This window comes from Cricetulus griseus, chromosome 7 (assembly GCF_003668045.3).
Source record: "Cricetulus griseus strain 17A/GY chromosome 7, alternate assembly CriGri-PICRH-1.0, whole genome shotgun sequence".
NCBI lineage: Eukaryota > Metazoa > Chordata > Mammalia > Rodentia > Cricetidae > Cricetulus > Cricetulus griseus.
In genome coordinates this window covers 84,475,375-84,500,119 of record NC_048600.1, presented here as the reverse complement: position 1 = coordinate 84,500,119, position 24,745 = coordinate 84,475,375, and the positions used below count along the sequence as shown (strand labels likewise).

Here is a 24,745-nt window from a genome sequence, read left to right as displayed (position 1 = left end):
TCCAGCCTTCTTCGCCTCCAGGGCTCTGGCTCTGCCCACGCCCCATCCTGGTGCTCCCAGTCACATCAGTCGCCCCAGCTTCCGCCTCCGGATCCTGGTTCCTCAGCGCTATTGCCCCGATAGAGACGATCCTGCAACGTGTCTCTTAGACTGGCCCAGAATCCCAAGTTTGCTGACCCCAGGTTCCCTTCTCGACCCCGTTCCCTTAATTGGGAGGCCCCGCCCCGTGCGCACTGACGTCGAACGCCGCTGTCAGCCAGCGCTAGGGGGGGTCGGATTGGGGTAGAATGGCCGCTGCCGCCGTCACCCGCGGGACCCCGGGAGGTAAGAGCCAGGGCCTCTCGCCCGCCTCTCCACCCCCGCGCCAGGGGGCGCAGCTCCTCGCGGTCCGGGTGAGGAGCACGGCGCCGGGGACCACCGTCCCTCCTCCCTGTTCGCCTCCACCTTGCTGCTTCCGTCCTCCTTCCCCGCGCCAGGGGGCGCCGCTAGGCGCAGGGCCCCATCACAGACCAGAGAGTGCGGGAACTGTCCCCCGACCCCCGCACAGGGCTCTCGCACTGTCCCTTGCCCGCCAGGTGTTCATGAACTCTGTTCAGCTGCTTCTCCAGAACATCCGGGTTCGCGGGTGGGACCCTGGTGGGACCCTCCCACCTGGAACATTCTCCCAGGACCCCCGCCCCCTTTGGGGGGAGCATCCCACCCCACCCCCTGCGCCAGGCGTGTCATAGCCCTGAACCACCCTCGGGCCTGCAGTCTCATCCCTCTCTTGCTCTGCACCCTGGCAAGCTGCCTAGCCAGGGCTGCGCACCTGCACCCTGTGATAGACTCCTTATCCCAAGCCTAGCCTCACTGCACACCACCGATCCTGAATGGGCTTCCACCCCCTCTCCATCCCTGGACACCTGGCAGAGCCCGCGCAGAGAGCCTCCTCCAGCTCCCATCTGTTCGCCAAGAGGGCGGAGGCTCAGGCTGAAACAGTAGTAGAGGGGATATGGTAGGCTGGAGGTTGGGGAGATAGGAGTATTGAGGTGAAGTGAAATGCTAGCTGCAGAGGGAAAGCCAGAATGTCCCACCGGAAGCTTGGTCCAACATGTTTATTCTACATTCTCCCAGCTCATGACCAACATGACAGAGAGTGAGGTCAGTTATCAGATCTGCCCTTCCCCTTAGAAAAAAAATCAAATAGAGAAGGAACCTGGGGTGTGTCTTCTAAGGCCCAGCTTGTCACCAGACTTGTGTCTGCTTCCCTCCAGAGTCCAGGTTGTCTGGCCAAGCTACCCTCCAAGGACTAGAGCCCCAGCTCCCACGACTGACCTACTCTTAGCCCCAGCCTTGCTCTCCATTCCCAGATGTGCCCTGAGTTCTTTTTCTGTTTGATTTTTCCATGGGAAAGATCTAATAACTGACCTCACCTACCTTCTCCTTCAGGTTGGTCAGGGCCTGAGAGAATCTGGGTTAGACACGCAGGACCCAGCTTCCTGTCCTGGGGAATGCTCCACCATTGTCAGCCTCCCCACTCATCCCTTTCTTCCCAGTAACTCTGCTCTGTCTTGTCTCCCTCTCGTGTTGTCTCCTGGCACTTATGTCTGCGTCCTTTTCATCTCTGTTCTCTGGTTCTGCTGTCACATTCTAGTCCAGCCTTTGCTTATCTTTCCCAGATATCAGAAATGAACTCTATAACCTCTTACCCCACCTCAGGCTCCTAATCATGAATTAATACGGGGGCTTCTTCCATGACCTTGTTCTCTCCTTTCCCAGTACAGACTCCCCCTCCCCCCGGCCCCTCAGGCCGGGGGTGACCTTGCCCCCTGGAACCCTCACCATGAATACCAAGGACACCACTGAGGTTGCTGGTGAGTTCTCAGAACAGGTTCCCAGTTTGGGCACAGTCTTATATGTTCTCCTGCCATTCTTTGCTCTGGCCTCTCTAGTCCTGGTTGCAATCTTCCCTAGTGCTCTGGGTTATATTTGGCCCCTTTCCTCCAGACTGCCTCTAACAGAGCCCTCCCTTCTGGTTCCCCCTAGAGAACAGCCACCACCTGAAGATCTTCCTCCCCAAGAAACTGCTGGAGTGTCTTCCTCGATGTGCCCTGCTGCCTCCAGAGCGGCTCCGGTGGAATACAAATGAGGTTTACCTAGGGAGCAAGGGGTTAGGGCCTGGCAAGACCTAGTGGGCTGGAGAACCTGCCTGTGTCTGTGGACACTCACTACTAAGCACTGTTCTAGGCTTTGGAGATGATAGAACTGCAGATTTGGACCTATAGGAGTCCGTTTCTCTTTGGTATAAAAACAACAGCTTAGTATTTCTTCATAGTGACCATCATGCCGTGCATCTGACCTGTACTATCTCCTATCATTATAGATGTTAATGAAGAGAAAAGTGATTTGGTTTGTTTTTGTGTGTTAAATGGTGGGTTTTGGACAGGGTATCATGTAGTCCAAGCTAGCCTGGAACTTGCTATGTAGTCAAGATTGGGTTTGAGCTCATTTTTTTTAAAACTATTCTGACCCTCCCTTCCTTCCTTGCTTCCTTGCTTCCTTGCTTCCTTCCTTCCTTCCTTCCTTCCTTCCTTCCTTCCTTCCTTTCCCCCTTTCTCTAAGGTAGCATCTCAGGAATCCCAGCTGGCCTCACGCTCACTGTGTAGCCAAGGATGACCTTATAATATCCAATCCTCCTGCCTCTATCTCCCAAGTGCCAGAATTCTAAATGTGTGCCACCAGACCCAGCTAATGTGGTGCTGGGAAATGAACCAAAAGCCTTGTGCATGCTAGATAAACCTTCTACCAGTTGAGCTACATCCCCAGCCCTGGCTTTGAACTCTTGCTCCTCCTGCTGCCATATCTTTAGTACTAGGATTTCAGGTATGTGTTACTCTGCCTAGCTTTATTTTTTTCTCCCTTAAACAGGGTCTCACCATATGGCCCAGACTGGCCTTATTCATTTGTTGGCCTGTGGGGTGTGTGTGTGTGTGTGTGTGTGTGTGTGTGTGTGTGTGTGTGTGTGTGTAAATATGTACAGGTGTGTGGGGATACATGTGTTTATGGAGGCCAAAGGGCCAAAGGTCTGTCAAGTGTCTTCCTCAGTCACTCTTCACTCTCTACCTATTTTTTGAGACATGGTCTTCCTTTTTTGTTTTTTGTTTGTTTGTTGAGACAGAGTTTCTCTGTATACTGTGTAGCATTGACTGTCCTCACTATGTAGACTAGGCTGGCCTCAAGCTTACAGAGATCCACCTGCCTCTGCCTCCCAAGTGCTGGGATTAAAGGTGTGCACCACCACTGGCCTTTCAAAAGCCTGAAGCTCACTGACTGGCTGGACTAGCTGGCCAGCCAGCCCCAGAACCATCTTGTCTCTCTTTCCACAGCACTAGGATTCCAGGCACCAGGCATGCACATCTTCTTATGTGGTTGCCAGGGATCTGAGTTTATGCCCACACTGTACAGCAAGCACTTTACTGATGGAGTCATTTCTCCAGCCTAAAGTGGCCTGAAGCTCCTGATCCTCCTGCCTCAGCCTCCTGAGTGCTGAATGCTGGGGTTACAGGTGTATACCCACATACCTGTCTCCCAGACCCTGTCTCCCACCTTCTGGAGGGCACAGTTCTTGTGTTACACACTTTCTGTATTCTGTGAACATACTGCCTCCAATGTAGTTGGTGGTTGATGATGACTGATTCAGTATTAGAATTATCTGTAAAGCCAGAGTAGTAGCTCATACCCATAATCCTAGCACTCAGGAGGCAGAGGCAGGAGGATTACCACATACTTGTGGCCAGCCTGATCTATATATCAAGTACAAGGCAGGCCAGGGTTATGTAGTGAGACTATGTACTGTCAATAAAAATGGGTGTGTTTGCATATAGTTATTGTAAGTGCTAGAGAGCCTTCAGGAAGTTCAGAGAAGCAACAGGGCTACACAGAGCATCTGGGAAGCATGTAAGATCCTTGGGATTTCCAGACATGGAGAGGCATTCACATGGTACTTTAGGCTTGTAGGGCACTAACGTGAAGGATGTGTTTGTTGGAGGAATGTTCAGGAAGGACCCTGTGAGCACATCCAGCAGGACTAGTGGGTTGAATTTGAGTAGATAGTAGGAATTAAATTAATACTTTGTCTGAAAGCCTTGTAATCAAGCAGAGAACCTGGAGTTCTTGTTAGTGTCAAACCATTGACATTTCTCAGAAAGGGTCACAGAGAAAATACCTAATATGAACAAAGGATAGACTTGAAGCTGGCTCCATGGTATAGGCTCCAGTAGGGTGAGAGAGATAAGAGGTTAGGTTGGGTTTTGTTTTTGTTTTTGTTTTTTCTCCTCCTAGTACTTGAACCTGGGGCCTTGCAAATGCTGAAAACAAGCACTGTCTTTTTCTGTTGTGGAACTACATCCCCAGCCTGAGGTTAGGTTTCATCTGAGGTAGAACCTGCTGTTCTTAAGAGAGCTGTGAGACTTTCTGTTCCAAACACTGGAAGAGTTTTACAGTCGGTGCCACCTGTGCAGAGGTCCCGAGCCAATGACCAAGGGGGGATGACCCAAGTGCTTCCTCTCCTACAGGAAATCGCATCCTACCTGATCACCTTTGAGAAACATGATGAGTGGCTGTCTTGTGCCCCAAAGACAAGGTGAGAAGATTCTCCAGTTTGAAGAATAATAGGACTCCTGGGCTGTGTTCACAAAACTCAAGCCTCCCGCCGTCCTTCCAGGCCTCAGAATGGCTCCATTATTCTCTACAATCGTAAGAAGGTGAAATACCGGAAGGATGGTTACCTTTGGAAGAAGCGGAAGGACGGGAAGACCACCCGAGAGGACCACATGAAACTCAAGGTCCAGGGCATGGAGGTAAGAGCATCAGACATCCACACATCTGCCCTTGCCTGCACTCCAGCCCTGGAGGCACAGTTGGGAACATTGTCTGCCTCTCCTCTCAGTCAGTCTTCTCTCATCACTCTGATCAACTGACTGATTGCTGAGCTCACTCTCAGCTTCCCATTGGCACTCCACAACCCGACTTTATGGCACCAATGTACAGTCCCCTCATGTCCCTTGCATTTCCCTCCAGTTTCTTTTCCCAAATCATTGTTCTTTTGCACTTCCTCTCTGTCCTTAGATTTCTTTCCCATATCTCAAATTGGGCCCTTTTTTATAAGACCCCCAGCTCCTCTGTTTTCTTCTCTCTGCCCCTTAACCATGACTTAAGGCCTGCTGGAATTTGGAAGGGTTGGGAATAAGGTTGGGGTCGGGAGAGGGCTGAAGAGGAACTGTTGGAAAGATTGGGATTCCTGCAAAGGGACTGAACAGAGGAAGAGTTGGGGAGCAGACTAGCCCTCCCCCCACCCCAGCCTGTCTCCTGGCAGTGTCTCTATGGCTGCTACGTTCACTCTTCCATCGTCCCCACATTCCATCGGCGCTGCTACTGGCTGCTCCAGGTAAGAACTGAGAACTCAGGGAGCCAGATTTCTGGCTCTTTGAGGAACATGGGGTCTGAAAAAAGGAAGTGGAATAGGTTCTGGGTGGGAAAAGCAGAAAGGGGGTGACTGGAATTGGAGGTTGTGCTCAGAAGAAATAAGGACTAGGAAGCTAAGCCCTTGAGTGCTAGACCCCATGACTGTCTGTGTGCCTTTGTGCTCAGAACCCTGACATCGTCCTTGTACACTACCTGAACGTCCCAGCCCTGGAGGATTGTGGAAAGGGCTGTAGCCCCATCTTTTGTTCCATCAGTAGCGACCGGCGGGAGTGGCTGAAGTGGTCACGAGAGGAGTTGTTGGGACAGCTGAAGCCCATGTGTAAGGAACAAGCATGGATCGTGTTCTAAGGGAGAGGGAGAATGGCGCTTCCCAAAAGCATTAGGGCTTCCGTGTCCAAGCCCTGTGGCTAACTAGTCCTCTCTGAACCAGGAGGGTGCTTTCCTGTTTGGACACTAGACACTGAGACTGTATGGTCTAAGATATGGCTATGGAGAGAGGGTGAAAGACAGCTGTGAGCTGTATGTCTGAGCAGTTTAAAGTTCAGCATGTCAGGGCTTTAGAGGAGCCATCAAGGTACTTTGGAAGTCTCACAGTGTCCCTCAAATCTCCTGTAGTTCATGGCATCAAGTGGAGCTGCGGGAATGGGGCCGAGGAATTCTCTGTGGAACAGCTAGTACAACAGATCCTGGACACCCACCCAACCAAGCCAGCACCCAGAACCCATGCTTGTCTCTGTAGTGGGGGCCTTGGTAAGTGACGCCCGACTCTGGAGCTCTTCTCCCGTTTAGCCACATTGCTTAACAACTGTGTTGATGGAATTTGCATACTAATTTGCAAGTCTTTGCATGTCCAGGAAGATGGGCCAGATGAGCAAAGAACTTCCTATCTGTCAGCACTGGCCCCAGAAATGTATAAGCTACAGTCCCGGCAGTCCATAACTCTCCTGCCTACTACTTTTAGTAACTACTTTTAGTAATTACACCAACAATTACACTCAATCTTAGCTTTGGTCCTCCTTAGTATCCCTTGATTCTTCTTTTGTCCTTTTGCTCTGCTTTTACCCTCTGCTCTCTGCTACTGTCTCAAGCCAGGTCTCCTCCCCCTGCTCTGTTCCTCTAGTCCTGTTTATTTTGAGGAGAAACTAAAGGGAAGGCTGATGCCTCCCAGTGGTCATAATTAGTATTACACTGTAGTTTTACCTGGTGGGGGGAAGAGGGGGTAAAGGCTGGGGTGGAGGGCGGGGGGGGGGGGGGGACTGGGGGGTGGCTTCCAGGAAGGGACTGCTGGAAAAGGATATGTAACATGCTTTTCCCTTCTTCCTCTTCCTGTTTTCCAGGTTCCGGGAGCCTTACCCACAAATGCAGCAGCACGAAACACCGCATCATTTCTCCCAAAGTGGAGCCCCGAGCTTTAACCCTGGCTTCTATATCCCACTCCCAGCCCCCTGAACCTCCACCACTGATAACGCCACTTCCTCCAGAGCTCCCCAAGGCACATACCTCCCCATCTTCCTCTTCTTCCTCTTCTTCCTCTTCCTCTTCTTCCTCCTCCTCCTCAGGATTTGCAGAACCCCTAGAAATCAGACCTAGTCCTCCTACCTCTCGAGGGGGTTCATCAAGAGGAGGCACTGCCATCCTCCTCCTAACAGGACTAGAGCAGCGTGCCGGGGGCCTGACACCCACCAGGCACTTAGCTCCCCAGGCTGAACCTAGACCTGTGAGCTTGGCTGTGGTTGTAGGTTCTGAACCTTCTGCCCTACCAACTCCTCCCAGCCCTGCCTTTGACCCTGATCGTTTTCTCAACAGTCCCCAAAGGGGCCAGACATATGGAGGGGGCCAAGGTGTAAACCCAGACTTCCCTGAGGCAGAGGGCACTCATACACCCTGTCCTGCCCTGGAACCTGCTGCTGCCCTGGAGCCCCAGGCAGCTGCCCGAGGTCTCCCTTCACAGTTGGGAGCAAGTGGGAGAAGAGGAAACCAGTTCTTTATCCAAGATGATGATAGTGGGGAGGAGCTCAAGGGCCAGGAAACTGTGCCACCTGTACCTTCACCCCCTCCTTCATCCCCATCCTCACCTGCCACCTTGCAGCCATCAGGCAGGGTAACAAGAGGAGAAGCCTTGTTTGGGGGCTCTGGTGGCACCAGTGAGCTAGAGCCCTTCAGTCTTTCATCATTCCCAGACCTTATGGGAGAACTCATCAGTGATGAAGCTCCAAGCATCCCTGCCCCAACCCCCCAGCTCTCTCCTGCCCTTAACACCATCACAGACTTTTCCCCAGAGTGGTCCTACCCAGAGGTGAGTCTCAGGTTTTTCTTCTCCTACTTGTTTTCTGATTTTTCAAAAATGAGTTTTATTAACTTATCTCCCATGGTCTGTGATCGACTTTCTCTCAGTTTTCACTTCCATAGTCCTTATTCACATACTTTCCCCATCTCCCCTTCCATTTGTTATCTGCGCACCAATAAGAGACAGACACCAGATGATCAGGGATTCAAGGTCATCCTTGGCTACATAGCACTTTTAAGACCAGCCTAAGCTATATGAGATCCTTTAAAAAAGAAAAAGAAAATTAGTTCTGATGAGATAAATAACTACTTGGCAAAAAGGTTGGTCCTGTTCATCATTGAACTCCTAGACTCTAGCACAGGGCCTGCCATATAGTATTAATTTCTAAGGGTCTAAAAAAAATGAGTGACTGAAAGCCGGGTGGTGGTGGTGATGGCGGCATTGGGAGGCAGAGGCAAGCAGACCTCTGTGAGTTCAGGCCAGTCTGGTCTACGAAGCTACACAGAGAAACACTGTCTGAAAAAGCCAAAGGAAAAAAAAAGTGACTGAAAACCCAACTCCAGTCAAGTGACTGTCTGACTTCTTTCTGTCTGCAGGGTGGGGTAAAGGTGCTCATCACAGGCCCTTGGACGGAGGCCGCAGAGCATTACTCCTGTGTCTTTGATCACATCGCAGTGCCAGCCTCACTTGTCCAGCCTGGTGTCTTACGCTGCTACTGTCCTGGTATGGAGATTGGGAGCTATAGGGGAAGGGACTGTCATTATGGACAGTTAGGATGGGTGAGGACCTCCAGGCTTCCAGGAAGCACTGGAAACAAGTTATTCTTCTGAGGGTACAAAGATCTCTTCCAGCCCTGAGGCTGAGTACTCAGTTCCCCCCAGCAGACAGAGGAGCGTAGCCTTAGTGTCAGCAAATATAGGGTCTGATCTGAGAAGTCTTCTTGTTACCTAACCAATGATCTTAGCTAGTTCTACACCTTCCTTGTGTTCCTAGTCTCCCCTCCTCTAAGGTTAAGCATTTGGCCAAAGGAATCTCTAATGTTCGAGCTGTCTCCGTACGTAGCTTAGTTGGAGCCAGGGTCTTTCTTCTACACCAACCCCAGGAGAAAGTTCATCTGCCTTATGTACCTACTTAATTAAAATTAAATAGAATTTAGAACTCATTTCTTTAGGCACACTGACCATATTTCAAGTGCTTAACCACCACACATTCTAGTGCTTCCGTGTTGAATAGTATAGATATAGAATATACCCATCACTGTAGAAAACTCTTCTGGACAGCACTGGTCTAGACTGACTTTACTATCTTTTGATACCACCCTTCTCTGCAACCTAGTGCTCAACAGCTGTCTTCCTTGGGGGACTCCAGGTTGGCAGTATTGTTGCTTAGGAGTATATTCTCTCCTGGTCTCCACAGTCCCAGTCAACCATGTATGAAGGGGAAGGGGAAATAAGACCAGAGAAGCCGAGAATTGGGAGAAAAGTCTCAGGCTCTGGTGTTGAGGTTGAGGCCTGGCAATTTTATCCTCGGGTGATAGACATTGAGACTCTGGATATCTCTTACTGGACACTACTGGTGAACAGACAGCTTCCCTTTCCTGCATTTCAGTAAGGGTCATGACCCCTGAACTCTGGTCTAAAGGACTAAAGGAGTTAAGCACTATCATGTTTGCTGAGCAAAACCCTTAACTCAGAGTCTACAGCCAGGAATTCTCTGGTCCATAGATGGAATTAAGTTCTTAAATAGTCTCCCCTCCTATTAGTGCAAAGGCTACACACTGAAGCTAGGGGTCTCTTTGGCCCACAGCAAGGGGGCTGGAGAAATATAGACTAATCATCACTGACTCTAATACAGCTAATCAGCCAGGAAAGGAGCCAGACAAAGAGTCCTTCTCTCTGACCTGTTATCCCCAGCCCACGAGGTAGGGCTGGTGTCTTTGCAGGTGGCAGGGCGGGAGGGGCCCCTCTCTGCTTCTGTGCTCTTTGAGTATCGAGCCCGCCGATTCCTGTCTCTGCCTAGTACACAGCTTGACTGGTTGTCACTGGATGGTAAGTACTGAGCCCTTTGACCCAAGGTCTTAGGCATTACATATTTGAGTATGACATGCTTCCCCTATCTTTCAAGTGCACCATTAAAGCCCACTACACGACTGTTTCCTCTGTGTGTGTGTGTGTGTGTGTGTGTGTTAGTGTTTCTTAGAGAGGGTCTTGCTGTGTAGCCCTGGTTAACTTGGAACTTCTTTGTAGATCAAGCTGGCCTAAAACTTGCTGCCATCTTCTTGCCCCTGCCTCCCAGATGCTGGGATTCTCAGGCAAGTGCCACCACACTCAGCTCCATTGATATATATTTTGTTTCATTTTGTTTTGTTTTTTTTTTTTTTTTTGAGACGGGATTTCTCTGTATAACAGCTCTGGCTGTCCTGGAACTCGTGTAGAAAAGGCTGACCTTGAATTCAGAGATCTGCCTGCCTCTGCCTCCCAAGTGCTGGGATCAAAGGTGTGTACCACCACTGGCTTCTTAATTTTTTTTATTTTATTTTTTTTGCATTGGTCATTTTTCTTTTTTTTTAATTTATTTATTATGTATACAGTGTTCTGTCTGCACACCAGAATAGGGCACCAGATCCCACTATAGATGGTTGTGAGCCACCATGTGGTTGCTGGGAATCAAACTCAGGACCTCTGGAAGAGCAGCCAATACTGTCAACCTCTGACCCATCTCTCCAGCCCAGTCATTTTTCTTAATGTGGTAGGAAACTGTCCTTATTCCTGTGAATTCTGAAGGTAGTTTTATTTATATTTTTTAATATGTATGGGTGTTTGGCCTACATATGTGTCTATGTACCCACAGAGGCCAGAAGAGGGTGTCCAATCACCTGGGACTAGAGTTGCACCCATTGTAAACTGCCATGTGGGTGCTGGGAATCAAACAGGACCCTTAGGAAGAGTAGCCATTGTACTTATGATGACCTTGAGTCATCTCTCCAGCCCCTTGTTTTGTTTTTTGGCAGGGTCTCAGATAGTCTAGGCCAGCCTCAAATTCATTTTATGTCTTTGAATTCCTGGATCCTTCTGCTTCTACCTCCCAAGTACTGTGGTTGTAATCATGAGTTACCACTCACATCTTCAATTGTTACTGTTAAATAAATATAAAGTTAAGCAAGGAGAAGTTGTGTGTACTTGTCATTCTAGCTGCTCTGGAAGTTGGAATTGGAGGACCTCAAGTTTGAGACCTCTCAGGCTAAAGAGATAATTCAGTTTTGTTTTGTTGTTAGTTTGGTTTGGTTTGAATTTTTTAAAAAAGATTTTATTTGCCGGGTGTTGGTGGCACACACCTTTAATCCCAGTACTTGGGAGACAGAGGCAGGCGGATTTCTGTGAATTCGAGGCCAGCTACACAGAGAAACCCTGTCTCAAAAAAACAAACAGACAAAAAAAAGATTTTATTTATTTATTATATATATAGTGTTCTGTCTGCACACCCAAAGAGGGCACCAGATCTCATTATAGATGGTTGTGAGCCACCATGTGGTTGCTGGGAATTGAGCTCAGGACCTCTGCAAGAGCAGCCAGTGCTGCTATCTCTCCAGCCCTTAGTTTGATTTTTTTGAGATGGGGTTTCCTTTCTGTAGCTTTGGAGCCTGTCCTGGAATTCGCTTTGTAGGCCAGCTGGCCTTGAACTCACAGAAATCTGCATGCCTCTGCCTCCTGAGTGCTGTGATTAAAGGTGTTCACCACTACCACCAGGCTGGGCTGAGATGGTTCAGTATTTAAGAGCACTAAGTGCTCTTGCAGAGGACCCAAATTTGATTCCCAGCACCCACATGGTGGCTCACGGCCATCTGTAACTCCAGTTCCAAGGGGTTGGATTTCCTCTTCTGGCCTCTCTGGGCATCAGGCACACAAGTGGTACACAAACATACATGCAAGCAGAACACTCATACACATAAAACAAGAATTAAAATAAAAAACTGTAGATCATTTATTTTTATGTTTTTCTTTTGAATGGTAAGGATATATTCATTACAGGACTGTTGAAAATTACAGAAAAACACCTACAGAAAAATAGAAATGTGTAATACCATTGACATTGCTATTATTAAAATGTCCTCTTACCCATGCAAGCATATGTACAACATATACTCATCTGTGTTTTAGCTGGCCCCGTGTCTGCTCCTTTTACTTGTTTTGCTTTGTTCTGCTCTGGCTGCTCATCACTTTATTTTTCTACCCCTTTCAAATCTTTGTGCCATCTCTCTGCTGGGTCTCCTTTCTTCCCAGTTTTCCTTAAACTTTATCTGGTCTTGCCTATTTTCTTTTCTAATTGCCTGGTTGGGACTTTCCTGGATCTGTTCCTCTCTCTGTCCTATCTGAGTTTCTGTTCATCACTCCCTTCTGTCGTGACATTGTGGGGCATCCCCAGTCTTCACTATTTTTCTGTGCTTGTTTTCTCCAGGCTCTGGTCCCCTCTCACTTTCTTTCCTTGTCCTTATTTGATCTCAAGAGGGAACAGATACAGCTTGTGTTTGTGTGTGCATAAATTTGTGTGTGTATGTAAATTTGTGTTTGGAGTTGGGAGGAGGAAGAATGAACATGGCTATCCATCTCTGTCACCTTCCTTTCCCAATCATCCTTTGTGGACAGCTGCAGAGGACCTGCTGCTTTTCACACTATAGTCTTTGAGTTCTTTGGGGGTAGAGGTTAATCTAGAAGGGGGATCTTGGAGTACTTTAGCCCATCATGGGGAAAAGGGTAGTATCTGGGACAAGATCTTAGGGTACACTCTGTTTAGGAAAAGGCTGGAGGAGGACATGCCAATATGTGGCTTGGTTAGCTGAGGACCGGATAGGCACTGTGGAATTCCTGACACCTCTGTCTTGGAGGAAACAGCCTTGGTTCTTAATCCTGGTTCTAGTCTGTGCATGAGATTTAGAGCCCTAGTTCAAGATCCGAGTCTTCCTGGTAAGTTCTACGTAGATGAGTGGGTAAGGAGGATGTGGAAGAGAAAGCTGGATCATCCTGTTCTTCATCCCCTAGATCTTGGGTATATCCACAAGTAGTGTTGTTAGCGTCACCTAGATCCTGTCCCTCCTATGCCCACCCCACAGATAGCCAGTTCCGGATGTCCATCCTGGAGCGGCTGGAGCAAATGGAGAAGCGGATGGCAGAGATTGCAGCAGCTGGGCAGGCACCTGGCCAGAGTCCAGAGGCTCCTCCAATTCAGGTACTTCTACAACGGTCTACAGTGGGAACACAGGATCTCCATAAGGAGAGTGGTTCTAGCATATGACTCCACACTCACCTATCCCCAGCCTCATCAGCCAGTACTCTTCCCTCTTCCTGATATATCACCTTGCTGCCACCCCCACTCTGTGGCAAGAGTGGCTATTCTGGGCACCCTCTCAGCATGACAGGCTTCGGACTATTTCTGATCTGAAGGGTGGAGGTGAAGATGAGGGTGGGGGAGGAATCAGGAATGTTGAGCCTAAGAGCTCTGTGGGTTCTGAGTCTCTGAAGGAAAAGGGCTGGGGGCTTAGAGAAGACGATGGCTCCTGTGGGGGAAAACCATATGTGGACATGACACCAGTCAGTGCTAGTATGGACACACAGCATGGGCATCGTTGTATAAGGTCAGCTCCAGAACTGCCAGAAGTGAGCTGCGGGGCAGGTGGTCGTGAGGCCACATAGGGACATACACTATGCGAGCCAGTGAGCTCTCAGTGGCAGTGGGGACCTGGAGTAGGAAGTGTGTGTGTGTACACTAAAAGCTGAAGCTGGGGAGACAGCCTGTGAGGGACCAAACGCCCAACCTCTACATATGGGTGTGTGTGTGTGTGTGTGTGTGTGTGTGTGTGTGTGTGTGTGTGTATTGCAGGATGAAGGCCAGGGCCCTGGTTTCGAGGCACGTGTGGTGGTTTTGGTAGAGAGCATGATCCCACGTTCCACTTGGAGAGGTCCTGAACGTCTGATCCATGGAAGCCCCTTCCGAGGCATGAGCCTTCTGCATCTGGCTGCTGCCCAGGGCTACGCTCGACTAATTGAGACTCTGAGCCAGTGGCGGTGAGCAGGGGCAGCCAGGTTTGGGGGAGTGCTGGGGGAAGCAGGGGCACTGGGCAGCTACTGAGACTGAAGCACCAGAGGGTAAGAACTTGGATCCCTGCCTAGAAGAACCAGGGTCACTATAGGAAGGCAGGCACTTGGGAAGACTAGCATTTGGAGGACTCCTAATATCCTGACTTATGACATTGACTTCTTGACCAACTTAAGTTGACAGCAATTTCTAGTCCTTTTGCTGTTTCACTTTGTCCCCCCCCTTTTTTTTCTCCTGACTGGGTTTTGTTGTTGTCCCTAACCTCTAGAAGTGTGGAAACTGGAAGCTTGGACTTAGAGCAAGAGGTTGACCCGCTCAACGTGGACCATTTCTCTTGCACACCTCTGGTGAGGATGTTGTTTCCAAGTTCCCTCAGGGCAATAAGCAATAGGAATAGATACTTCAAAGGAGTGATCCTTTGAGGAAAGCAGGGAAATACCAGGGTGGGCCAAGGCCTGAGGACTGGCTACCTGGAGGAGGACAGGCCTTACTTCCACCTTCTCTCCTTAGATGTGGGCTTGTGCTCTGGGACATTTGGAAGCTGCTGTGCTCCTTTTCTGCTGGAACCGACAAGCGCTGAGCATTCCTGACTCTCTGGGCCGTCTACCCCTATCTGTGGCTCACTCTCGGGGTCATGTGCGCCTTGCCCGCTGCCTTGAGGAACTGCAGAGGCAGGAGCCTTCAGTCGAGCACCCACTTGCTCTATCTCCACCCTCCTCTAGTCCAGACACTGGTGAGAGCTGCCTTTAGGTCTCTTCAGAGGCATATGGCCAAAACACTCCCACAGCAGAGCAAAGGGTGGGAGACAGTGAGAGAGAAAGGGATGGGGTAACAGGACCAAGAACAGGCAGGGAAAGTGCTGGAGAACTGCTCATCCAGAGGACCTGGGTTCTGTTCCCAGCACCCACAGTGTAGTTCACAACAGACCTGTATTTAAGCAAACAACTCATACACATGAAATAATAATGAGTCTTTAAAAGGGCAGAGGAGCCGAGACTGAGGTGAGGGTAGCCTGCAGCTCCCGCTCTCCTTACCCATTCTACCCTCCTCCTAGGCCTGAGCAGCGTCTCTTCACCCTCGGAGCTGTCAGATGGCACCTTCTCTGTCACATCGGCCTACTCAAGTGCTGCAGATGGCAGTCCTCCCCCTGTACCCCTGCTGGCCTCTGAAATCACTATGGAGATGATCCCAGGCCAGCTTTCTCCTGGTGCCACCGAGACACCCTTACTCCTCATGGACTATGAAGCCACGAGATCCAAAGAGTCTGTTCCCTCCCTTTCTGGCCCCCCACTAGCCCAGAAGGATGGGACTCCTCCAGAGGATGCTGGCAGCCCTCCAGCTGTGGATGTGATCCCGGTACTATTTATTGATGGGATTGGATTCATAAAGTCTAAGAATGGAGCGAGGTGCAGAGATGTAGTGACACAGATTTCCATGAGGCAGAATCAAGACCATAATTTACTATTTTGGTGTAGGCACAGGACCCCTTTGCTTAGCTCCTTCTAGACTTTGAGTACTCAGCACTCATGAGGTGAGAGGTTAAGAATTCTGGGGAGTGTCTTCACTTAGAACTGTACTGCTGCAATCACCTGTCGGCCCATGAAGGGAAAGGTTCTTTTTGTTTTGTTTTGTTTTTCAAGACAGTGTCTTACTATGTAGCCCTGGCTGTCCTGGAACTCACTCTGTAGTTCAGGCTGGCCTCAAACCCAGAGATCAGCCTGCCTCTGGCTCCCAGATTAAAGGTGTATGCTAGGACCTGTGGATATATTGGCTTTAGACAATGTCTCAAAACAAAACAAACAATGGCCAAATATCCACAAAGGCAGCATAATGGAATATGGCCAAGTGGGAAATGCTATGTGCCTCATAGCTAGCTATTCACAAGAGTTTTACGTGGTAAGCCCTAGGCTGGTTCTTGGAGACCTGAAGCAGGTGGAGTTAGAAGCTTGGGCTACACCTGTGGAGATATATGTTGCTCAGATGGCATGGAGCAGATCCAAGAGGGACAGTGGGCAATGAGGAAGGGTACTAAAATCTTCATCCTTCACATATCGTGTTCTCCACAACTTAACAGTATGAAGGACTGTGTCCCTCAGAGGAAATCAGTAAGAAAGAATGAATGAGCAATCTTAGTTCAGAATTAGTGAGCAGAAAAGCAGTGGTATCCAGAAAGTAGATGAGGGAGCGGGGGCCTAAGGCTATAGCTTAGGCTGTGCTGGAACATCAGTAGTTAGGGCCCCAGAAAGTTCACGTAGTTATCTCCCTTCATCCAGGTGGACATGATCTCACTAGCCAAGCAGATCATCGAAGCCACACCAGAGCGGATTAAACGAGAGGACTTCTCGGGGTTACCTGAAGCTGGAGCCTCACTGAGGGAGCAGACAGGCACCGTTGGGCTCAGTGAGACCATGTCCTGGCTAGCCAGTTACCTGGAGAATGTGGACCATTTCCCCAGCTCAGCCCCTACTAGGTGACCAGCTCAGAACAAAGCTTCCAGATTGTTTTTCAGAGAAAGATGGGAGGGATGAGATGGGCTTGCTTATAGCCAGAGCAGCATCCTGGCTGAGGCCCTGGGTGTTTGAAAATGGACCTGAGCTGAGTGATGAACTCTGGGGCCACTCTTTTCAGACTTTATTGCTGAGGATGGGCCTCAATTGCCATCTCTAGCTGGGATAAGAGTGATGTAGGATGCTCTGTGATATCCTTTTCCTCATCCCCCACAGTGAACTGCCCTTTGAGCGAGGACGTCTAGCTATCCCTCCAACACCTTCCTGGGCAGAGTTCCTCTCTGCTTCTACCAGTGGCAAGATGGAGAGTGACTTTGCCCTGCTGACACTCTCAGATCATGAGCAGCGGGAACTCTATGAGGCAGCACGAGTCATCCAGACAGCCTTCCGAAAGTACAAGGTCAGAAAGCCCAGTGTCTCAGGGCAAATTAGCCATCCAGAGGCTTTAAATGGGACTAAGAAAGAACCAAGGGGCCAGTAGTTGCCACCAAGCCTGATGACCTAACTTTGATCCCTGGAATTCATACTGGAAGAACCGACTCAAATTGTCCTCTGATGTCCACATACAGGCATGCCCATATACACACACAAAATAAATAAATGTAAAAAACAAAGGTTTTAAAAGAGAGGACTTCGGGAGGAGGGACTAGGTGGGCAGTGAGATGCTGAGATGAGACCTTATTTTCTTCCTGTAGGGCCGAAGGCTGAAGGAGCAGCAGGAGGTAGCCGCAGCTGTGATCCAGCGTTGTTATCGGAAGTACAAGCAGGTTAGAGTCTTTTCTCAAAGTTATACCAACACACATCCACCCAATCTAACCAAGTCCCTGTGCTGAGAGCCCTAACTTCCCCTCTCTCTCCACAAGCTGACCTGGATTGCACTTAAGGTATTAGGCATGAGATCTGGGTGTGAATGTGGGTTAGGAAAGGGATCTGCATCAACCTAACTTAAGGTGACCTTCAGGGGTTTAGATTTCTGTCCCTCGGTTTCAGCGCCTGTCCCCTCTCCTTCTCTGCAGTTTGCACTCTATAAGAAAATGACGCAGGCGGCCATCCTCATTCAGAGCAAGTTCCGAAGCTACTATGAACAGAAGCGGTTTCAGCAGAGCCGCAGAGCGGCTGTACTTATCCAGCAGCACTACCGCTCCTACCGCCGCAGGCCAGGGCCTGCTCACCGGCCCTCAGGCCCCCTACCGGCCCGAAACAAGTAGGGACCACCTCTTCCCGCGCCTCTACAGCTCTCTGCTTACTTATTTGATAAGGCCCACTCTTTGATCTCTTCTGCCTGCTTGCCTTTCCCTCCAAAGGCTTAAGGTGGGAGACTGAGAATGCGTGAGTTCTATGAGGTCTCTCTCTTCCACCAGGGGCTCCTTTCTCACCAAGAAGCAGGACCAGGCAGCCCGGAAAATCATGAGGTTCCTGCGGCGCTGCCGACACAGGTTCTAATCCTTTACCCCTGGATCTCTGCCTGCCACCTTTTCTTATCCACCACTGTCCTCTAACTCCTCGCTGTCTCTCCGCAGAATGAGGGAATTGAAACAGAACCAGGAGCTGGAAGGGCTGCCCCAGCCAGGACTGGCCACCTGACCTCTCCACCGCCTTTCTCCACACCCTGGGGGCCCCGGGCTGTCTTAACCAGGAGAAGGCTTTCGGGACTAGGGGAGCCCCCTGTCGGCAGCTTTTTCTCCTTCACCTTTTTGGGAGCCCTTCGTAGAACCCCGGCCCCTTCCCCCAGCCTTAGTCCTACACTTTTCCTCCCTTCTGGTCGTGCCTCCTGGTTTGGTCCCTGGCTCCAGAAGACCCATGCCTGCATCTTCAGCTGTGACCTACGGAGCCCTGCCTGCACCTTCTCCATAACCCCGCTCCTGCCTGCACCTGATTCGGACCTTCCTGACTTGCCTTATTTATTTGTTCGACGAGTCTATGATGAATGTATCCGCCTCGGTCCCCACCGCTGCCTTCGCTGCGCGCGCCCTCGTGTTTCAGGGGTGACTGCCCCACCCTGACTCCGCATGTTTGCGTCTGTTTCCTCCTTTCCTGGCCCTGTCTTCCCCATCACCCTGACTCTGGTCACCCACCTCGGGTTCCAAAGAGGAGGGGGTGTACATAGGATCGCGAGGCGGAGTCCCGCTCCCGTGGGGAGGGGTTTGTACATACTGTAACATACAGAGTATAGTGAAGAATCTATTTAAGGCGCTGCGCGGCCGGGCGTCTGGTTCCCTGGCGCGGCGGGGGCCCCCGGCTGGCTCCACGAGCACTTTCTACTTGTGCATGGGCTTGGTTTATACGAACTGCCATTAAACATCTCTGCACCAGCTAGCCTCCGGCCTATGTCTGCTGGGGGCGGGGCGGGACGATCGCCACGCAAGTCGGCCGGCCTGGGCTCGCAGCCTTCAACGGGGCGGGGCAGCGCGGTTTTTTGCTTCCGACGTGTTTCCGGCCTTAAAGGCATTTCGCCCTTCCCTTTAAGACGCACCGCCCCCTCTCAGTTATTCCCAAGATGGCGGACCTACTGGGCTCCATCCTGAGCTCCATGGAGAAGCCACCCAGCCTCGGTGACCAGGAGAGCCGGCGCAAGGCCCGAGGTGAGGATCCCAAATTCACAGCCGCATATCTCCGCCCGATTCTTGGGACCACACTCTTCCCTCTTTGAGCAATACCCACCTCCTGCCCTAAAAAGACCCTCACAGGCCACTTTTGAGACCCTCAGAGTCCCTAAAAGGCCTGCCGGCCTGCCCGCTGTTCTTTGCAAGCAATGATTGGCTACCTCAGCCTGTCTCCTGCCTCCTGTCTCTTCTTCCCGTCCTGGCCTTCTACAGTCCTTGTTTGCGATTGGCCAACGGGCCCGCCTGTCTGCTGTTGGCGAGCTCTGATTAGTAAGATGCCTTTCTTCCAATTGGAGGATGTTGTATCCATAGCGTCGGTCCCATGTACCTCCAGTTCTATTACGATTAGGTTTAGGGCACGCCCATCCACAATCTGTTCCCCTCCATTGGCTAGCTCAACTTAAAGCTCTACCTCCCAAGTGTTGTTTCTCCTTCCTTCAGACCTACCGCAACCTCAGCACCTCCCATTGGCCAGCTGGATCCTCCTTTCTCTATGCCCCTCCTCCTTGAGTTAACCCAGTCCCTCACACTTCTGTTCAACAGCCGTTCCCTAACTGTGTCCTTAAATTCCTGTGCTGCCCAAGCGGATCGTGATGTTGATTGGAGGGTTGAGAATGGATCGCAGGTTCCGATTCGCCCGTGGCCCCTCCTGTCCTGAGTAGCTAACCAAAAAGCTTGCTGGAGTTTGGCAGCCAGGGTAGGGCGCGGCACGAAGGGGCCTATTCAGTGTTGGCTCACGCTCTGGCGAATGAAGGATCCGAGAGGAAGGACAGACAGACAGCCTTGGGTGCACCCAGCCCCCAACCATGTGGGTCCTGACCGTGGACAAGTCTCATACCTGGCACTTGCTCCCTGTCTGTCCAAAGGAGGCAGGACAGGCAGGATGCCTTCAAAATGTTGGAGGATTGTTAAATATTTATCTGTAGTCCCTTACTTAGAAAGTTGTGGAGCCAAAGATACCCATCAAGGAGGTTACAGACAGTTTAGTAACCAATTAAGTGCTTTGAGAGAAACATATATGTAAGAGAGATTAATTGGGATGGGGGAGGGGGTCCCAAGCTTTTCTGAAATGAGCTGAGCACCAAAGAAAAGGTAACTCAGTAAAGAGATTGAAGTCGCTTCGAAACCTAGGAAACAGGAGTTGGAATTTCTTATGTTCAGATGAGTAACTCACATCAGCTGGCATAATAGGGGTCTTCACCTACTTGCCTGGGGTCTCGGGTCACCAAGTAGCTGAATTTGGAACCTGGTCCTGTCTTTTTACTCACATTTTAGCCTATATTCTTGAGCATAATCTTATTCCATAATCTTAGTCCCAAGATGGAGAAAAGCCTGGAAAACCAATTAGAAAGCAATGAATAGTCAAGATAGTGAAGTCAGTGAGGTGGGAGCCTGGGGTCTGTCAGGCCCTGGGCCCTGTAGTATGACTGGGCAGGAGGTGAACAGGATCCCTGTCCTCCAGCAGCTTTTGGCCTGGAAGGAGGGGGTGGGGAACGGAACAAAAAAAAAAAAAAACCCGAAAGTCTTTTTCAGTGAATGTGCTTGGAGCCTACAGGAAGAAGTCTTGACTCATAGTGAGAAATCGGTGTTTGCAAGAGGAGGAAAAGTGTTCCAACTAGAAGGGACAACATATGCAAAGGCATGACGTGACTAGGAAGAGGTTCAGTGCCACTTTGGGGAATCCAGCCCTGTGGAAGACGTGAACCTAGGGGTCTTGAAATACCAAAAGAGAGGAAAGGGGGCATTTCAAGCTGAGGAACAGGAGGAAGAGGTGTGTGCCAAATCACAAGAGGCAGTAAACTCATCGTGGAAGAAGATAGGCAGGATAAGGGAACAGGTTAAGGTAGTCAGGGCTGGGAGTGTAACTCAGTCAGTGGTAGAACACTTGCTTAGCTTCAAGCCTCAATACCATATCAGTCAATCCTAGGCTGGGATGGTGGGTCTGTAAGTTTGAGGCCAGCCTGGACACCATAGTGGGTTTCAGGTCAGCCTGGGATGTAGAATAAGATCCAGTCTCAAAGTTGTGGGTAGGAAGAGAAGGCAGACAGGCAAGCAGGCACTGTCTGGGGTCTTTTTATGGTTGGGGCTGTAGCTCAGTGGCAGAGCTCATCTTTAGGTACAAGACCCTGAGTTCAGTCTTCAGCCATTCCCCTTTTAAAAAGTTGCATCTGCTCTCTAAGGGCAGAGGGGATGATCTGGTACAAAAGGAGAAGAGCTTTCAGTAAGACAGAAGAGTTTATTTAACTAACTTTGGACACCTATGCCCCCCAAAGAAAGGGAGTGTCTTAGTTAGGGTGCCTGTTGCTGTGATAAAACACCATAACTGAAGAAAGCACTTAATGGGTATTCTAGCCCAAAGTTTCAAATTTCTTCTACAGTCCCTCAGTAATGCCACCCCACCCCCTGCCCCAAATGGCCAGGTCTTGTCAGAATATTCCACTCTCTAGTACCAGTTTCTGTCTTTGTTAGGGTTTCTATTGCTGTGCTAAAACACAACTTGACCAGAAGCAACTTGGGAAGGAAAGGGTTTACTTCAGCTTACAATTCCACATCACAGCCCATCATCGAAAGAAGTCAGGGCAGGAACTGAGACCATGGAGTGATGCTTACTGGCTTGCTAGCCTGCTTTCTTATACACCCCAAGACCACCTGCTCAGGGTGGCACCACCCACAGTGGACTGCCTCTCCCCACATTAGTCATGAATCAAGACAGTACCCCCACAGACTTGCCTGCAGGCCCATCTTAGGAGGTATGTTCTCAATTATGGTTCCTTCCTCTCATAACTACCTTGTGTCAAGTTGACAAAAATCAAAACAAAGACTGGACAGGTGAGAAGGGCACCAGATGAGCCATTTCAGCATCGTCCTGACCTTAGAAGTATGTGGGTGGGCATTATCAAATATAGGAAGCTTGCTGGGCCGTGGTGGTGCACACCTTTAAACCTAGCACTTGGAGTCAGAGGCACGCTGGTCTCTGGGAGTTTAAGGCCAACCTGGTCTGCAGAGAGAGGACAGTCAGGGCTACATAGAGAGAGATTCTGTCTCCAATATAAACACAATATATATGAAATTAGAAGCTGGTTATGGGAGTGCATGCCTTTAATCTCAGCATTCCAGAGGCAGAAGCAAGCAGATTTCTGTGATTTTGAGGCTAGCCTGGTCTACATGGTGAGTTCCAGACCAGCTAGAGCTACATAGTGAAATGTTGTCTCCAAAATAATAATTATATAGAGAGATATAAAACTAAATCATTTCCCCTTGCCTGTAGACAATGAGTTGAAAATCTTGGTGCTGAGGCTGTTCTCACTTCCTTAGGTGCCTTACAGTTCCTTTTATACTCTGGGAACAAATGAATGCTAATTGATTGTCTTGTAGGGTTGGTAAGTGGGGTATGAGTGATTCTAGTCATTGTGGCTCCGACCACATTGAGCTCTGGAAGGGGGAAACTGTTTCAGCCATCTTGGTACTCTGGGGCTTAGCACAGTGTCGGGTTGGGTTACGCAGGAAACATCAGAGAATACTTGGTGAATCAACACCAATGCTCCTGTCCAAGCACAACACTCCCAGTGGTTATCAGACATTCTCTGAAGCCTGACCAACTCTTTCCCTATGCTTCAGCCTTGTCCTCATGCTGCCCTTTCTCACCCTAGAGCAGGCTGCCCATCTGAAGAAACTACAAGAGCAAGACAAACAACAAAAAGTGGAGTTTCGTAAAAGGGTGAGAACAACTGGAGAGATCAAAGGCAGCTTCTGGAAGGACTTGCAGTAAGAGTTGGAAGACGGAGGACTTGGTTGTATTGACAGTGCCTCCAGAGAAGTGAACTAAAAGCCAGTGGCATGGGAATTGGGAACGCAGTGGGAGGTTTAAAAAGGCCAGCGGCCCAGGAGAGTTTTGGGTGGAGCTATCATCTCATGTCCTCCTTTTGTTTCTCCTAAGATGGAGAAAGAGGTGTCTGATTTCATCCAGGACAGTGGACAGGTCAAGAAAAAGTTTCAGCCCATGAACAAGATAGAGAGGAGCATACTGTAAGTGTCCCTTGGCTGGGGGAGGCAACAAGTGGCCAATGAAGGAGCCGCTGGGGACTAGGAGCCCTCATGGCTCATTGCTCTTTCCTCTCTCTGCCTTTTCCTAGCCACGATGTGGTAGAAGTGGCAGGCCTCACATCCTTCTCCTTTGGAGAAGATGACGACTGTCGCTATGTCATGATCTTCAAAAAGGTAAAAGCCTGGGCTCCTCCCTCTCCTCTCAGCCTGTCCCTGCTACCTGAGGGAGGGAGAGGAATGAGATCACATATATATTTGACCTCTGATTCTTCCTTCCCCTTCATCCCCAGGAGTTTGCACCCTCAGATGAAGAGCTGGACTCCTACCGTCACGGAGAGGAGTGGGACCCCCAGAAGGCTGAGGAGAAACGGAAGCTAAAGGTGAGCTGTGCCTTGCAGTCCCTGGAGCCTATAAACATCACTTGGAAGAGGCCAGCTGGGGTCAGGGCTTTGAGCACAGGTACCTCACCTCTGTGCCCTTAGGAGCTGGCTCAGAAACAGGAGGAAGAGGCAGCCAAGCAGGGACCTGCGGTGGTGAGCCCTGCTAGCGACTACAAGGACAAGTATAGCCACCTTATTGGCAAAGGAGCAGCCAAAGATGCAGCCCACATGCTACAGGCCAACAAGACCTATGGCTGTGGTGAGCCATTGTGGGAACTGGGAGGCATGAGAAGAGCATGGCTGGGGGAGGGGAGCAGAAACTGAGGTCTTGCCCATTCTCTCCTCTGCTTCTAGTGCCCGTGGCCAACAAGCGGGATACTCGCTCCATAGAAGAGGCCATGAATGAGATTCGAGCCAAGAAACGTCTGCGGCAGAGTGGGGAAGAGTTGCCAACTACCTCCTAGGCATCGCACCCAACTCCCTTTGACCTCCAGCAAGGCAGGGGCATGGAGGAACAAGGCTGCTGCTATCAGGACCCATCCTGGAGCCCCACCTCTAAACTATGAGGTCCTACCAGCTGTCACTCAGGCTGGAGAAGCAGGTGTTTATCACTGCTGCAACTTGGATGTATGGTTGGTGCTTGTGTGTGTGTGTGTAAGAGTACAAATGTGTGGGTGGGTATTTAATCTGTATTATTCTCTATTATCCTTGTAACTTTCTTCCCCATGGGGCTGGGGTTACTTTACATTGAATAAACACTGTTTGACCCAGTGTTCTGATTTGTACATAGAAATGTGGGTAGTGGGTCCATAGGCAGAGAAGCCAATTATTCCCACTGTTATTGTGACTTTCAAGTTGATTTTTATTTTGTGGTTCTAGAGATTGAACTTGGGGCCTCGTGAATATTGGGCAAGCACTCTTATCACTAAGCTGGGGTGGAGTTCTCTTGAGTTTATGTGTATGAGTGTTTTACCTGCATGTAAGGATGTACACCGTGTGCATGCCTGGTGTCTGGTGGTCAGAAGAGGGCATTGGAGCCCTAGAACTAGGGTTACTGATAGTTGTGAGCCACTAGGTCAGTGCTGAGAATTGAACCCTGCTGCTTGTCAGAGCAACAAGTGCCCTTGACCATTGAGCCGCCATCTCTTTAGCCCCCTAAGCTTGGAATTTTGAGACAGGGTCTTACTATGTTATCCCATCTTTGTTTTCCAAGGCCTGAGGTTACAGATGTGAGCTACCACACCCAGCTAAGTATAGTATTTTAAGGCTGAAGCCAAATGGCCTGGCTTTGTGTCCTAGCTCTACCCGTTGCTAACTCTGCTGTGTTGAATATGGTATATTTAATTCTTTATCTCTTGGTTTTCTTGTGTG

At 50.0% G+C, this 24,745-nt stretch overlaps 2 protein-coding genes across 6 annotated transcripts; both read left to right on the top strand.

The window, feature by feature from the left end:
• The first annotated feature begins 123 nt into the window (after window positions 1-123).
• On the top strand, window positions 124-18,659 carry Camta2 (calmodulin binding transcription activator 2). 4 transcript variants are annotated; one of them, XM_027426893.2, is made up of 22 exons: window positions 124-324; window positions 1,764-1,853; window positions 2,026-2,129; window positions 4,554-4,621; window positions 4,703-4,838; window positions 5,339-5,425; window positions 5,629-5,782; window positions 6,079-6,213; window positions 6,801-7,759; window positions 8,347-8,473; window positions 9,664-9,798; window positions 12,858-12,973; window positions 13,625-13,809; window positions 14,109-14,187; window positions 14,351-14,573; window positions 14,895-15,196; window positions 16,114-16,310; window positions 16,564-16,747; window positions 17,043-17,114; window positions 17,364-17,551; window positions 17,709-17,783; window positions 17,868-18,659. In XM_027426893.2, the coding sequence occupies exons 1-22, from the start codon at window positions 288-290 to the stop codon at window positions 17,929-17,931; spliced, it is 3,717 nt and encodes a 1,238-aa protein (XP_027282694.1). In that variant the 5' UTR covers window positions 124-287; the 3' UTR covers window positions 17,932-18,659. The 4 variants fall into 4 exon arrangements, with proteins under 4 accessions (XP_027282694.1, XP_035304100.1, XP_027282698.1 ...); XM_035448209.1 differs by having other exon boundaries at window positions 1,759-1,853; XM_027426894.2 differs by having other exon boundaries at window positions 125-324; window positions 5,354-5,425.
• Window positions 18,660-18,762: 103 nt separating this feature from the next.
• Spag7 (sperm associated antigen 7) lies at window positions 18,763-23,991 on the top strand. Of its 2 annotated transcripts, none has more exons than XM_027426898.2 (7): window positions 18,763-18,929; window positions 22,601-22,668; window positions 22,888-22,976; window positions 23,084-23,168; window positions 23,285-23,374; window positions 23,477-23,633; window positions 23,729-23,991. In XM_027426898.2, the coding sequence occupies exons 1-7, from the start codon at window positions 18,845-18,847 to the stop codon at window positions 23,836-23,838; spliced, it is 684 nt and encodes a 227-aa protein (XP_027282699.1). In that variant the 5' UTR covers window positions 18,763-18,844; the 3' UTR covers window positions 23,839-23,991. The 2 variants fall into 2 exon arrangements, with proteins under 2 accessions (XP_027282699.1, XP_035304105.1); XM_035448214.1 differs by lacking the exon at window positions 18,763-18,929 and adding an exon at window positions 21,538-21,700.
• The last annotated feature ends 754 nt before the right edge of the window (window positions 23,992-24,745 follow it).

What these genes read in the sequence shown, in the direction of transcription:
- Spag7 (XM_035448214.1), top strand. Translation starts at nt 21,553, where the DNA reads ATGCTTACTGGCTTGCTAGCCTGCTTTCTTATACACCCCAAGACCACC. An exon ending in CTGCAGGCCCATCTTAGGAG is followed by an intron (nt 21,701 to 22,600) that starts GTATGTTCTCAA and finishes TTCTCACCCTAG; the next exon opens with AGCAGGCTGCCCATCTGAAG. An exon ending in AGGAGAAACGGAAGCTAAAG is followed by an intron (nt 23,375 to 23,476) that starts GTGAGCTGTGCC and finishes CTGTGCCCTTAG; the next exon opens with GAGCTGGCTCAGAAACAGGA.
- Camta2 (XM_027426893.2), top strand. Translation starts at nt 288, where the DNA reads ATGGCCGCTGCCGCCGTCACCCGCGGGACCCCGGGAG. An exon ending in GGACACCACTGAGGTTGCTG is followed by an intron (nt 1,854 to 2,025) that starts GTGAGTTCTCAG and finishes GGTTCCCCCTAG; the next exon opens with AGAACAGCCACCACCTGAAG. An exon ending in CAGAGGCTCCTCCAATTCAG is followed by an intron (nt 12,974 to 13,624) that starts GTACTTCTACAA and finishes TGTGTATTGCAG; the next exon opens with GATGAAGGCCAGGGCCCTGG.